Source organism: Homarus americanus, unplaced genomic scaffold (genome assembly GCF_018991925.1).
Source record: "Homarus americanus isolate GMGI-L3 unplaced genomic scaffold, GMGI_Hamer_2.0 scaffold56009, whole genome shotgun sequence".
Lineage (NCBI taxonomy): Eukaryota > Metazoa > Arthropoda > Malacostraca > Decapoda > Nephropidae > Homarus > Homarus americanus.
In genome coordinates this window covers 3,946,205-3,960,994 of record NW_024739542.1, presented here as the reverse complement: position 1 = coordinate 3,960,994, position 14,790 = coordinate 3,946,205, and the positions used below count along the sequence as shown (strand labels likewise).

The 14,790-nt window shown below is 39.3% G+C and overlaps 1 protein-coding gene across 2 annotated transcripts; it reads right to left on the bottom strand.

Annotated features, from left to right (window-relative positions):
* Nucleotides 1-2,339: 2,339 nt before the first annotated feature.
* On the bottom strand, nt 2,340-14,667 carry LOC121874878 (elongation factor 1-alpha-like). 2 transcript variants are annotated; one of them, XM_042379197.1, is made up of 3 exons: nt 14,580-14,667; nt 5,525-6,308; nt 2,340-3,189 (listed from the first exon to the last, which is right to left on the bottom strand). In XM_042379197.1, exons 2-3 carry the CDS (start codon nt 6,275-6,277, stop codon nt 2,557-2,559), a joined length of 1,386 nt encoding a protein of 461 aa, XP_042235131.1. In that variant the 5' UTR covers nt 6,278-6,308; nt 14,580-14,667; the 3' UTR covers nt 2,340-2,556. The 2 variants fall into 2 exon arrangements, with proteins under 2 accessions (XP_042235131.1, XP_042235132.1); XM_042379198.1 differs by lacking the exon at nt 14,580-14,667 and adding an exon at nt 12,355-12,378.
* Between the last annotated feature and the right edge of the window lie 123 nt (nt 14,668-14,790).

The following is a 14,790-nucleotide window of genomic DNA, read 5'->3' as shown; positions in this document are numbered from 1 at the left end:
CTGCACAGGAGTTGTGAGAAAACTTAAGAGAAGGGTGTAAAGGTACTTTATTTATATATTGAAACATCTCAAAAACAAGTCACTGGTGTTGGAGAGGGACATCACTGTGCAGTGTGGTTGGATAATGAGTTGGAAAGGGTGCAAGTGTTCCTAGTGGCAGTATTAGGAATGTGTTCTGAGATTTTCTAAAAATTAAAAGTAGGCAGGTTATTGGAACCTTGTAGAGTTAAAAATGATGAAGGCAAGGTTGTGAAATTGACAAAATTAATTAAGTGTGCAGTTCTGCCTATCCTGGGGTAAGGAAGTGTAATGTGTGCAATCAAAGGAAGACTGACAATGTGCAATTTGTGAATGCTTCTAAAAGGCAGTGTGGTGTTTGCAAAAGTTGCTAAACAAGTTTTATAAGTAAGGTATTAGAGAAAGCCAAGCATATGAAAATACAGGAGAACACTTAGTATAACGATGGAGAATGGGATCTTGAGATTACAAATACTGTACAGTAATTTTCAAAGGTATTATCAGATGCCCTAAAGGGAGGGAAATACTGTATGAATTTAATTGTGTAAACAGTGTATTTGGTGTCTACTCTAATGTCAATTGAATCATGGGTGTGTTATTCTATACATACTACATAAGCAGGGAGTGTGCAGGTAATACTGATCTTAGTTGTTAACTGGATATTGTGTTAAGAAAATTATTGAAGGAAGTAACAGTAGAGACAGATGGTTAGATAATTAATTGTTATGCTGTTAAGGATAATGATGATTAATAACATTATTGAAGTGTGTAAGAGGAAGTAACAAAAGAGACATATGGTTAGTTCATTAATTGTCATGCTATTAAAGATAATGATGGTTAAAAACAAGCAGCATTTCAGTATTTTCTTCTTTATTCATTAATCGTTAATGATGTTAAGTTTACTGTACTGTATTTTAATTCCATCATCATTCTAGATCAGTACAAAGCATTAAGATTAGCCTCATATTATCTAAAGGTTAATTATTTGTGACAGTGCAGGTACAAGTATTGGCTTTCATTTACTCTTTTCATAGAGGTTTACCTGAGTGTAATGCTTTGTGTCATCCAGCTTTGATGAGCCACAGGAATTGTCAGATTTCCATGTTTTGTGAACTGTCAAGCAAGAAAAGGCTACCGCAAGTTTGTATAATTCCTTTGGTCCTTTATTTTAACCAATTTACTTTTGATCATTACTCACTTGACATTTCACATACATTCCTTTACAACTTAGTGTAATTGCTTGGGCTCATTCTGTTTTTTTACTATACTTTTGTTATTACAGATCACCATATGCAGTTGATATTACTGAACACTGATATTATGTACCAAGTATAAAGAATGGGTATTGCCACATATAGCAATTTAGGGCAGCTGGAGTGAGATATTAAGAAGCACCTTAAATAGTTGTTACATGGGATTATTGAGGGGCACTAACAGTTAGTTGTTGGGTTGAAGGAGATGCACCCTAAACACTTACATGAGCTTACTCTATAAATACTCATCATGATTTACATGTAATAGCAACCAGACTTTGCCTACAAGTCTTCAACTTTTGATGAGATACCTGACTAAAATGCATATATAAACAAAGCTATCAAATGACAGTTACATTTAGGTCATTTGTAGTTTTCAGTGCAAGCTCTGTGAGTGCAGTAGTAGAATACATTGGCCTTTTCAAAAGGACTACGTATCTTGAATTTAAAGAACTCTTATCTACAACGAGGCTTGTGAGAGTATTATGCATCAAAGCTACTAGAAATACATCATAATTATACTGTAGTATGTTAATGAATTTTGGAAGTCACTGAGCTATTAATATAGATAGAAAAGCTATCACTACTAATTATATACCTGATAAACATCCACGTGAGTTAAAATATCGCTGCCAATGTTTTGATAAAACATGACAATTATTCATGAAAACATAGTGACAAATATTAATTTTAACATAAGGTTTTGTTTACAGTATTTAGAACAGGAGATGGGCTATCATTTAATACATTTTACAGTTAAATTGATAGCCTTTAAGTTGATGACATCAGAGTAAATGTTTTTGGCACAATGTTATAATATTTGTGATGAAAAAAATATACCTGTATAAGTTTTGAACATGAGTAGAATCTTATTGGTGAAGAACATCATAGCCCATCATGAATTATGTCCTGGCCGTGTACCTTTCTTAATGGGTAAGTTAGAGAAGCCCCTTGTTGTAGGCAGGAATCAATATCATGTAATAAATAGAGTGCTGAGTTTTAGTTTACATAGAAACAAAAAAAATAATAGGTTTTCTTGTCATGAACTAAGGAGAAGTAAAAACAAGAAGTGCCGGAAATTTAATCGATGTTGGTGTTTGTTATCAGTGATGTTTGTTCATATATGCCACATGGCACAGCAAGAAATTATAATAATCACCCTATTTTGCTGGGCATCTTTCCTCCTGACAACTTTCCTGTGGCATATACGAGTATTGCGTGAACCAAGCAGAGAGCTCATGGTGCCCGCTGCACTCACCAGGCCCAGATGGCCGTCCACAGATAGTTACTTCTTCTTGAGTGCCTTCTCAGCTGCCTTTGTGGTCTTGCCACCACCTTCCTTCTTGGTCACCTCCCTAATTACACCCACAGCCACCGTCTGCTTCATGTCACGTACCGCAAAACGTCCAAGAGGAGCATATTGTTGGAAGGTTTCCACACACATGGGTTTGCTTGGTATCATCTTCACAACGCAAGAATCTCCTGACTTTATGCTTTTGGGGGAGCTTTCTAGGACCTTACCAGTACGCCTATCAATCTTTTCCAGTAGCTCGTAAAATTTGCAAGCGATGTGAGCAGTATGGCAGTCAAGCACAGGGGTGTATCCAGCATTGATCTGACCAGGATGGTTCAAGACGATCACCTGGGCAGTGAAATCGGAAGCTTCCTTGGCAGGATCATTCTTTGAGTCGGATGCCACAAAACCACGCTTCAGGTCTTTAACGGACACGTTCTTTACGTTGAAGCCAACGTTGTCGCCGGGTACAGCTTCAATCAGGGCTTCGTGGTGCATCTCTACAGACTTCACCTCAGTGGTGGGGCCAGTGGGGGCGAAGGTAATTACCATGCCGGGCTTAAGTATACCAGTCTCAACACGACCCACAGGTACCGTTCCAATGCCACCAATTTTGTAGACATCCTGTGGATAAAGTGAAGTTTAGTTATTACTGCACTGTGTTTAAAATACTGGATGATTCAGAATGTATATCAAACTAAGAAGCAGTTGAAATACTTTTGCCTTCATAATACACTGCATAAGTTTAGCAAGTCAATGGCTCTGTTATTCTTTAAGACCAGCCATGACAATGAAAATTTTAAAATTGAACCAGATATAAAAATAAAAGAATCATACCACTGATAATTAAGCATACACATATCCAGTACCAAAGCATTTTGTCTCAAATTGCACAAACACTATATCAATGGTTGCATTTGATGAAATAAGTAATGCATTAGGTGAACTAATCCTGACGAAGTTGGCCAGTGTCGGGATATTTCACCTCCGTGATATAGTACCCCACATGGTCTAAATAGACTATTTTTACATATGCGACCAAATACACCTATTGCTCGACTCACAGATCTTGAATCTTCTCTTTATGATTTCATCTGGCTAAAATATCTCTACCAACTATGACTATTTTTTTTTCTTTGTTTCCTTTGCTGTTCTTCCAACTCTACCAACTATATGGGACTCTTTAACTATCTCAATTCTTGTCATTACTTTTTACTTTTGCTTTACTTTTATCCTCTTTGCCAACGATCGGCTCATTAGCCACTTGGGCGGTCGGTCACATGTGTTACGCACTGTTAGCAAGTACTAGGCATGCACTGACTCCTGAATGTAGCTGAACCTGGTCCAGTGTTGGTCAAGTCTGGTCTTGAAAGCAGCTCACATTCAGTGCCGTCACAACACTCTCAGGCAGCTTGTTCCAAGAGTTCACAATTCTCACTTCAAAAAAGTCTGCCCTTACAGTTTTCTGGGTGTAAGAACATAAGAAAGTATGAATGGAGAAAACTGCAGTGGGTCTATTGGCCCATAGTAAGCAGCCCTGTTTACACCAAACCCCTATCGCTCTTATATCCGTCAAATCTATATTTGAAGCTATCCAGCATGTTTCAGTTAATTATAAAGTTCGGTAACTTGTTCCACTCGTCCATTACTCTATTTCGCGCCTAAATCTAAATTTGTCTTATTTAGAACCATTGCTACGAGTTCGCTCCTGGTTGGATAGTTTGAGTACCTTTGTTATATCACCTTTGTTTAACCCTGGCTTCCATTTATACATCTCGACATATAATCTCTTACTTTACTTCTCTCTTGAGTGTAAATTAATGTCTCTATACTCAAGGTTCCTAATGCCTTGGATTAGTCTTGCCATCATTCTCTAAAATTCAGTGGTTCCCAAACTTTTTCTGATCATTACCCACTTTTCATATATGATCCTTATCCATGGCCCCCCTCTCCCAATCCATATCTCTGGCTGGCTCAGCTGCTGACTGGCTGTTCTAGTGTGGTGGGGCTTGGGATTTTTATGTGTACATAGCCTCAGCTCATGGCCCCCTAAATTTTGCTGGGCAGTTTGGGAACCAGTGCTTCTAAATGCTTTCTAGGGATTCTATATCCATTCTGTAGTACGGTGACCAAAACTGAACCGCTTAATCAAAGTGAGGTCTCACAAGCGCAAGATATAGTTTTACGATAACCTCGCTAGTCTTATTACTAACACGCTTTGTATGAACCCAAGTTAGCCATGTTTCCAGCAAATATGCATTGTTGTCTTGGTTTAAGATTCCTACTTATCATTACTGTACTCCTAAATCTTTCTCACGGTCAGATTTCTCTATAACAACGTTGTTCATCTGATATCTGGTTTCTCTGTTTACATCTCCTAGACTAAGTACTTTAAATTTGTCCACATTAAATTTCATCTGCCATTTTTCAGACCGTGCAAAAACTGTGAGGGGAAACTTTTTTGGAGTGAGAATTGTGAACTCTTGGAACAACCTGCCAGTGTTGTAACCCACCGAGTGTGAGCTCTTTCTCTAGACCAGACTTGACCAACACTGGAGCAGGTTCAGGTACATTCAGGAGCCAGTGTATGCCCAGTACTTGCCAACAGTGCGTAACAGAGAAGTGACAGACTGCCTCAGCAGCTAATGAGCCGATCAGTGGTGAAGAGGATAAAAGAGAAAAAGAGATGACAGCTTGACTGAAAACTGGAAATTATCCAAATTTTATTATCTAAATGACCTGGAAATATTTTACTTTAAAACAAGCCTAAAAAAGAAGTAACTTACAGAATGATAGGTACAGTGTTAGATTGAAGTTGCTGCTCTGAAGAGTGATGAGGTGATTTAGTGAATGATATAGCTTGTAAGGAAAAGGTGACATTAACTTGTTTGTTGGGAATAACTAATACTATTTTAATACTGTATTTGTCTGAGGGAGACAACAGAGACTATGTTCATACCTGGAGGGGAAGACGCAGGGGCTTCTCCATGGGCCGGGATGGGGGATCAATGTTGTCAAGAGCGTCGAACAATGTGGTGTACTCGTAGGAGCCGTTCTTGCGCTCTATCTTCTTTGACTTCCACCAGGGCATATTATCTGATGTCTCCAACATGTTGTCACCATTAAAGCCAGAAATAGGAAGAATGGGAACAATTGCAGGGTTGTAGCCAACCTTCTTCACATAATTTCCTACTTCCTTTTTGATTTCCTCAAAACGAGACTCAGAGAACTTTGGCTCTGTGCTGTCCATCTTGTTGACAGCAACAATGAGTTGCTTGACACCTAGGGTGAAGCACAGCAGCACGTGTTCACGGGTCTGTCCGTGCTTTGAGATACCAGCTTCGAACTCTCCAGTTCCGGCAGCAACTATCAGGACAGCACAATCTGCCTGGGATGTTCCCGTGATCATATTCTTGATGAAATCACGATGACCAGGGGCGTCGATGATAGTAACATAGAACCTCTTTGTCTCGAACTTCCAGAGTGCAATGTCGATGGTGATACCACGCTCACGTTCGGCCTTCAGCTTATCCAGCACCCAAGCATACTTGAAGGAGCCTTTGCCCATCTCAGTGGACTCTTTCTCGAACTTCTCAATGGTACGCTTGTCAATACCACCGCATTTGTAAATCAGGTGGCCAGTGGTGGTGGATTTACCAGAGTCTACGTGACCCACCACCACGATGTTTATGTGGACCTTCTCCTTACCCATGGCTGGGGCTTGGTTCACCAAAGCTTACGAACTGAAAGAAAAATAAATATTAGAATCGAATAAAAAAAAAGACAATTCAACAAATAATTATATATATATATATATATATATATATATATATATATATATATATATATATATATATATATATATATATATATATATATATATATATATATATATATATATATATATATATATACAAATGCACTGTAGCATGATCTAGGTATATGGAATCATTTCGCTTTGTTTTTATATATATATATATATATATATATATATATATATATATATATATATATATATATATATATATATATATATATATATATATATGTGTGTGTGTGTGTGAAACTATTAAAATGATATATTTGGAAAATGGACAAATTGTTATAATAGGGTGGCTTAGCCTCATTTTTAGGTTGAGTTATCAGCTCAAAAGGCTGTTAGGAAAGGATTTCCCATTTTCCTCATGGTGTTGGAGAGGCTGTTCACCTTCATTTTAAATGTCATCTGACTGGACAATCCCTGTACATGATGTTTAAAGTTTTGGGGGCTCCCGGGATCATCATCAGGTAAGTAGTCACCCTCAAACTGCTTAATCAGTCTAGAGGGCTCTGGCCCCGAAACCACCCAGCGTTTGAAAGAATAAAGGTTATCCATGAGCCCATTATATCCACCTGAAGACTTGACAAATTTGTTTTTTTGTTCGTGGGCTTGGTCTAGAGTAATGACGGTTAACTTGTTCATGGTCTTGGGAATGACCCAGTGGGACATAGTGAGGAACTGGTCCTTGATGGAACGAGGCAATGACTTCATGTCTTTGATATGAATAGACACCCATCTGGGGTAATTCACATGATCCAGCGCAAAAAAACAGGAGTAAGCAAATATACTTAAACATGCATACTAAATATACTAAATAATACTAAAAAATGCAACTATACATTGAAACTTTGCCTCATATAATAAATATTAGTAAATGTACAAGAAAGGTCCAGTTAATTGGCGGCCATATTGGATTTTCGTAAGCCAAGGGAATTGTGGGTAAAATTGTAAGTGGCTCCTAGGCTAAAATACATAGGCATCTCCCAAGGACTCTTCATGCCAAACTTCCAGCTTTTATCCGCCATGTAATGATAATTTTCTTAAGCCACCCTAATTGTCGCCTGAGGAATCAGATTAGAGCTCTTAAATGAAACCCAATATAAAATGGATGATTTATAAGAACACGGTAGTCACACTTCATGATGTCTTTGAAACTCAGCCTTGGTCTTACAATTTACTGGTGTTCACCATTCAATTGATACCTGTTCCGTGTGCGTGTATACACACACAGAAAAACCTATCTGCCCACCCGGATCCGATGTGTTTCGAAATGAACAATATACAGCAGTTTCGACTCGGTTTGTATATCTGATCGTGAGTTACACCTACATTTATTTTCAGGTGCAACTCACGATCAGAAAAAAATAACAACCAAATGAAACTGCTGTACATTGTGTTAATTTCCAAACATTAGACCCAGGTGAGTAGGTAGTTGTGTATGTACACTCAAGGTCATACCATCATAGGAGCGTTCACCACAATCACTGGTAATTATCTATCGTGATTGCAGTGTACACTTCAAGTCGACCTCAGACTAGTGTTACACGAATTTTCTTGTTGCCTCTGAGTGACTTTTATTTAAGAACATAAGAATGAAGGAAACTACAGCGGGCCTATTGGCCCATACTGGGCAGTCCCGTTTACACCCAACCCCTATTGCTCATATAGCCGTCTAGCCAATATTTAAAGCTGTCCAGCGTGTTCGAGTTAATGATCATGTTTGGTAACTTCCACTCATCCACTACTCTATTTCCAAACCAGTGTTTACCTATCTCGCGCTTAAATCTAAATATGTCTAATATAAAACCATTGCTAAGAGTTCGCTCCTGGTTGGATAATTTCAGTACCTTTGTTATTATCACCTTTTTAAACCCTGACTTCCATTTATACACCTCATTCATATCGCCCCTCACTCTACGTCTCTCAAAGAAGTGCAAATTCAGATGCTTTAATCTGTCTCTGTACTCAAGGTTCCTAATGTCCAAGATAAGTTTTGTCATCTTCCTCTGTACGCTTTCTAGCGATTCGATATCCGTTTTGTAGTACGGTGACCAAAACTGAACTGAAGTGAGGTTTCACACGCGTAAGATATAGTTTTAGGATAACCTCGTTAGTCTTGTAACTCACATTCTTTGTATGAACCCAAGTACTTTGTTAGCCTTGTTTCAAGCAAACACGCATTGTTGTCTAGGTTTAAAATTCCTTTCTCACAGTTGGATTCCTCTATATCAACGTTGTTCATCTGATATCTGGTTTCTCTATTTACATCTCCAAGGCTAAGTACTTTGCATCTGTCCACAGTAAATTACATCTGCCCTTTTCAGATCATGCGAAAAATTTGTTTAGATCTTCTTGTATTCGTTTCGTTTCGATATCCTCTTCGCCATTGTCGCCATTGATCGGCTTGTTAACCACTTGGGCAGTCGGTCACGTCTCTGTTACGGACTGTTCGCAAGTACTGGGCATGAACTCGCTCCTGAATATATCGAAACCTGCTCCAGTGTTGGTCAAGTCTGGCCTTGAATGAGCTCACACTTGGTGCCCTCACAACACTCTCTGGCAGATTGCTCCAAGAGTTCACAATTCTCACTCCGAAAAAATTGCCCTCACTGTTTACTGGGCTTGTGGCTTCTTCAACCTTGAGCTGTGACCCCTTGTGGGACGGGCGTGCCCAGCTCCAGGTATGTACATTTGACTGAGTAGTGCCCCCCCGAGATGTTTATACACTTCGATTAGGTCGCCCCTTGCCCGTCTGTAGTATACTATAAGCTAGGCAGTTGCAGGCGTTCTAATCTCTCTGGGAAGCTGAGATTCCGTAGAGCAGGCACCAGTCTGGTGGCCCACCTTTGAAAATTGTCAATCAATTGGTAGTCTCTAGCATACCTCGGGGACCAGATGGGGTGACAGTACTCCAGACATGGAAGTCACCTCAAGCCACTCTTGGAGATCGTGACGAATTTTGTGGAGTCCTCGTCAGATTTGATTACACGCCCTGTTTTAGTGTCGTCAGCAAGTTTACTTAAGTTGCTGTCTACGCCTATATCTGTCGTTTATGTATATAATAAATAGTAATGATCCAAGTACCGAGTCTTGGGGTACTCCACTAGTGATGTTGCCCCAATCGGATTTAGTGCCACTTATGCTGGCTCTCTGTTTCCTGTCCAGTAACCACGCCCTAATCCAGTTTAGAACATCTCCAATTCCATGTGCCTCCGCTTTACGTATTGGTCTTTCATGGGGGACTCTGTCGAAGGCTTTGCTAAAGTCGAAGTAAATCACATCATAATCGTGTCCGTCATCCACTGATTCAAAAACAGTAGAAACGAAAGATAATAGATTTGTCAGACATGAAAGTCCACTTGTGAAGCCATGCTGGCTGCTGAGAATCATTGATCAACTTGTGCTTCTCGAGGTGATTTCGAATAGAGTTTAAAATTATTGCTTCCAGTAATTTGCCTACAATTGATGTTAAACTAATTGGACTGTAGTTTGAGGATAGTGATCCATCTCCCTTCTTGAAAATCGGTATCACATTCGCTATCCTCCAGGATTCTTTCCTCACACAGCCAAACTGTGGAATGCTTTGCCTTCTTCTGAGTTTCCATCCTCTTACAATCTGTCTCACTTCAAAAAGCTGATTTTCCGGCATCGTGGTGTAGATTAACATAATCTTTCTCCTCTAATTTGTATTAGTTTACTCTTATCCCCCCAGGCCCCGTTGAGGGTCGATGATCTGTACCCGGGTGGGCTATTCCCCACAAAGAAAAACAAAAAAGATTTACATACTTCGCCTAAGTGTAAACTATATTGTAGAGCTTCAGTAAAGAGTGTCGTATGTGAGCAGCTTGTACTGCGTGTTCATCGCACAGCAACACAGCAATGTAAGTTGAGACACAAGGTATGTGAGTAACACGATTGATGGTATAAAAGGGACTGAATTTAGGGTACAGAAAAATTAAGTATTTACTGTTGGGTGCACCGTGCTTTTCAACTACTTGAAATCCTGGGAGACGAGTCTATTTTAAAATACTGTATTAGTAAAATGTTACCGTCATGTCAATAATAGCTCAGTCGTTATAAACCGCGAGACACAGGGCATTTCTTGTTTAGTGGCTGTTATCTGTATCCCAGTAACGCTTGATCAGTGATGATAATCATAATAAATAGACATAAATGATTAAATAAATCAATAAATGTTTTCATTCCTCGTGTGAGTTACCTTGATCTTTGACAGTAACGAAGAACAAAGAATTTCCGTGAAGATGGGTGTCTTGGGCGTCAAGGTAACGCTGCCCACAGGGACGAGATAGCCACCTGTACCCTTAATACTCCAGACCACTGTAACTGAGGTCTGCGATCCACATTCCCGGACCAGCAACTCCCCTTTAATACTTGGGTGGAGTCAGCCGTGAGCAGCCAAGTCGACACCAACCTTGCCGTGTCTCGAAATCGCAACCTTGCAATCGAAGATCGACGCGGGCAGCGTGCGTGTGGACGTACAGGATAATTTATACTGTAGTCAGTATACAGTATACCAAAGACCCGAAATGTATATTTTCTCGTTATAACCTACATATTTTTACACGTCAGTGACAACAAATAATTATATTGTTCATGAACTGGAATTCAACTCCTGTATTCAGTCATTAAAATTTCCTGACAAATAATGCATTTCATGAGGTGAGAATGGTACACGAGGCCCTCCAGCGAGATAAGGGTTGGGGGAGGGGCGTCATGCTGAGGTGACAAAATGAGTTCAATTCAGAGATTTTCAGTCCTGCCTCCAGACCTACAACTGCACGAGACCTGTAACTTTATGACAGGTCGATTATGGGTTCATAGTTCATAATAAAGAGCGGACGTACATTTTTAGTGGGCTGAACATACATGTAAGTCATCAGATGGTTCAGAATACCTTTGTTATTGTGTAGGACGATCTGGATCTGCCTCCCCGCCAGGTGGAATAAGGAATGGGGCGTCTGCTTTGGAACAGATGAAAGATGTTGATTTGATTTTCATCATAATATTGACCATTAAAGTTATGTTAAGATATTAAAGGGGGTAAAACTTGATGCTAGACTTTAGGGAAGGAAGAGAGTTTGGATAAGTAGTAAAGCATGAGATCGTGAACTGGATTTAGCGCTAAGGAAGTGCTATGTGGGATTAGGATGTAGAGTACAGTACAGTACCTCTAAACGTGAGAGGCAGTATGACAAGGGAGGGTGGAAATGGTTTCTGTCAAACAGAAAGTTAATGACAATATAAAAAAAATATTCACGCTATTTAGAGGTATTTTAACAAGTTCTGAGATGTGATCATTCTAAGAGTGTGCTTTATGGTTTATACGAAAATCCTGGCAAGGAGAGAATGTAAGGATGCTGAAAACGATGCGAGACCGAACAGTGTGGTCTTTATCGCTGGCGCGTGTTAGTACTTGAGGCGTTTAATGTTACAAGGTTAGCTTTTCCAGGTTCAAAATAGCAGAACTTAACGAAATTCATCGTAAATTATCAAAAAGTTTGTACGCGATGAATGAACTCAACCTAAAATTGTTGATGATGGTAGCTTAGTGACACATGGAGGACCTCTGATCTTATGGCCTTGACTTGTGCAGTGAGAATGGGTCACACAGGGAAAAATCGACGCGGTGATTCCCGAAACATCTGGACCCGGGTGTACCCTGTGACCCTCCGCTTGAAGGCGTGAAACCGTGCCGGTGGCCTTGACCTTGGCCTTGGACAGATCACAATAATCCAAAACAAAAGTCTCTAAGAGGATGATGACCAAGTGCATCCTAAAGTGAGAATCTGTAAGTGATAGCTCAAAATGTTTGGCAGATAATACAATAAAAAACAAAGCATATGAACACAGAACTTTGACAACTATTGGGTTTTATTTATTCAATTCAGGTTGTGACACCTCTCCTGGGATTACGTAAGCATCATCACGCACACTAATAATGTACAGACCAAAAATTGCGTTGCCCGCGCTCTCTGCCTGTCACTTGTTGCCTCCTGGGTCGATCATCTACCGCCCGGCCCACCCCGATTGCTACATACACTACACCATTCTGAAATGAGTCGTACGTTAATTTCGTACCTCGCCACCGGGTGTAAAAGAACATATCCAGCTTAAAGTTAAAGTTCAATCGTAGTACCTGAACGTCATTATCGCCACCCGTAATGTACTGTCGTCAAAAGAGAGACGACAATTTTTACATCCCTCAATCCCAGTGACGGAAAAATAAACTTGCCGTAAGACTCGTTAAGAATCCGGACTTGAAATACTTAGAATATTTAATGACATATATATGAAAGTCCTCTATATTTATGCACCATACTGAAATTCCACTAAACCTCAAATTACATATACCTGTATGACTAGAAACTAAACAGTACGTGTTGAGAGATAGTGCATAGGTTTTGGGCATTGCGAACTAACACGTAAACCGGTACTCGTCGATATCAGAAGCTTTGAGCACACTCGAGAACTATCCACCTTTACCAAAGTCTCAACACACAAACCTAGGCATTCCTTTCAGGACAGAAAAGTTATTGAAATCCACACACACACACACACACACACACACACACACACACACACATATATATATATATATATATATATATATATATATATATATATATATATATATATATATATATATATATATATATATATATATATATGTATATTAGGAAGAGAATAACAGCCTACTGGCAACACTTCACTGACACGAAATTTGGAAACAAAAACACAATACGAAGCACATTTTTTGGGGGGGTTGGTTCAGCAGAATAAGATTTTGTGAAAAACACAAAAAAAGACTCAGTTTTCCAATTAAGCATTGCCACCCAACATAATAGGATAACAAAATGCAAGAGAACAGAAAACATTAAAGAACCGGCGATAGGTAAAGAGAAATAGAGATGCTAGGAAGCGTTAGAAGCAATAGGGGAGGTTGGAGTCAGAGGAAGATTAAATAATACGCTCGCTTGATAATTACAAAAACATACTTAAAAAATAAACTAGAAATGGGGGATTTAACTATATAATACGAGATTACTTTTGAACATAACGTTTGCATAGATGTTTGTCAAGAATATAAATTATATGGACATATCAGTGGTCAACAAAGCAACGAAAAACAAAAAATGCGTAATTAAAGGGAAGTATTTAAAGAATGAAACGAGTGACTGGGAATTAATGGAGAAAAAGAAAAGAGAATAATGGGTGTGTAGAAAGTCCTTGGGAAATCGATGACGGGAAGGAGAAAATAAAAGAAAAAATGTTCAAGTGGGACTCAGAAGGAGCATGTGTAACAAGAGAGTGGCGAGGAAACTGCTGCTTCCTTGGCACCTAACTCTGACTTTTCATCGCTAAAAATATCACCAGGAGCACAGGCTCTCACACAGGGCCTGGCCAGAGTCATTGCTCTAGCCACCAGTTTGCCGTCATATCTACCCCAGCTGCCAACAAAGCTTAAATCTAGTCCTACCTTCTTCAGGATGACTAGCGGTTGTTCGGTTAAACCTTGCCCAGTGTCACGGACCCATTATTTTCTGACGTTTGAGCTTTCATTTCACCTCACAAGTTGCATATATGTTTTGATTAAAAAATAATTTTTTTATTGTGGTGTTACCATTTCTAATTTTGTCGTTGAATGATTGTCGTATTTGGCTACGCAACTCAGAAATTTCACTCCCTCGATTTTTCTTCGATTCAAGGCACTTTAGAGCCATTTACATATACATTACTACTTATTTCAAAAGATTTACAATTTTATTCTTCTACGATTTATCAACATAACAATATTGAAAGATATAGGTACAGTGGCGACGTAGCCCAATGCTTCACTCACATCGCCAGGTCACCTTGGCGGGAAAGCCGGCAATATGAAGCGAGAACAGGATTATTTATTTTCTTAGGAATAGGTATATCCGTTTCGTTATAATAATCATAATTATCCCAATAGATCTTTAGTTGATTTTACGAATTATCGCCTTGGATTGATCTGTTTGACTTCCGGCTTGCCATCGACCATGTTGCAAGTCTACATAATTTCATAAGAGCAGAATGACATTTAACGGAACTTGCACATTTCTAAAGTACAAATACCACACTTCACAGACACAGTAAGCGGATGATCCACTTTTGTTTAACAAGTTGGTGCGGTGGACTAAAGCAGTCGTACCTGGTCGCCGGCTTGGCAGAGAGAGGCAGATGACAGGTCCGAGCTCTGGGATATTGCCTTCACGCATTAGAGGGTCCGGCTATTACCCCCCCTCCTCCTCCCCATTTAATGAGGCTTCCAAAGGCAATTTACCATTCTAAAAGTAATGTTTAAGAAAAAAAAACAAATACTATAATACAGAAATTTATTTTATAATTGTACATATAGTTAT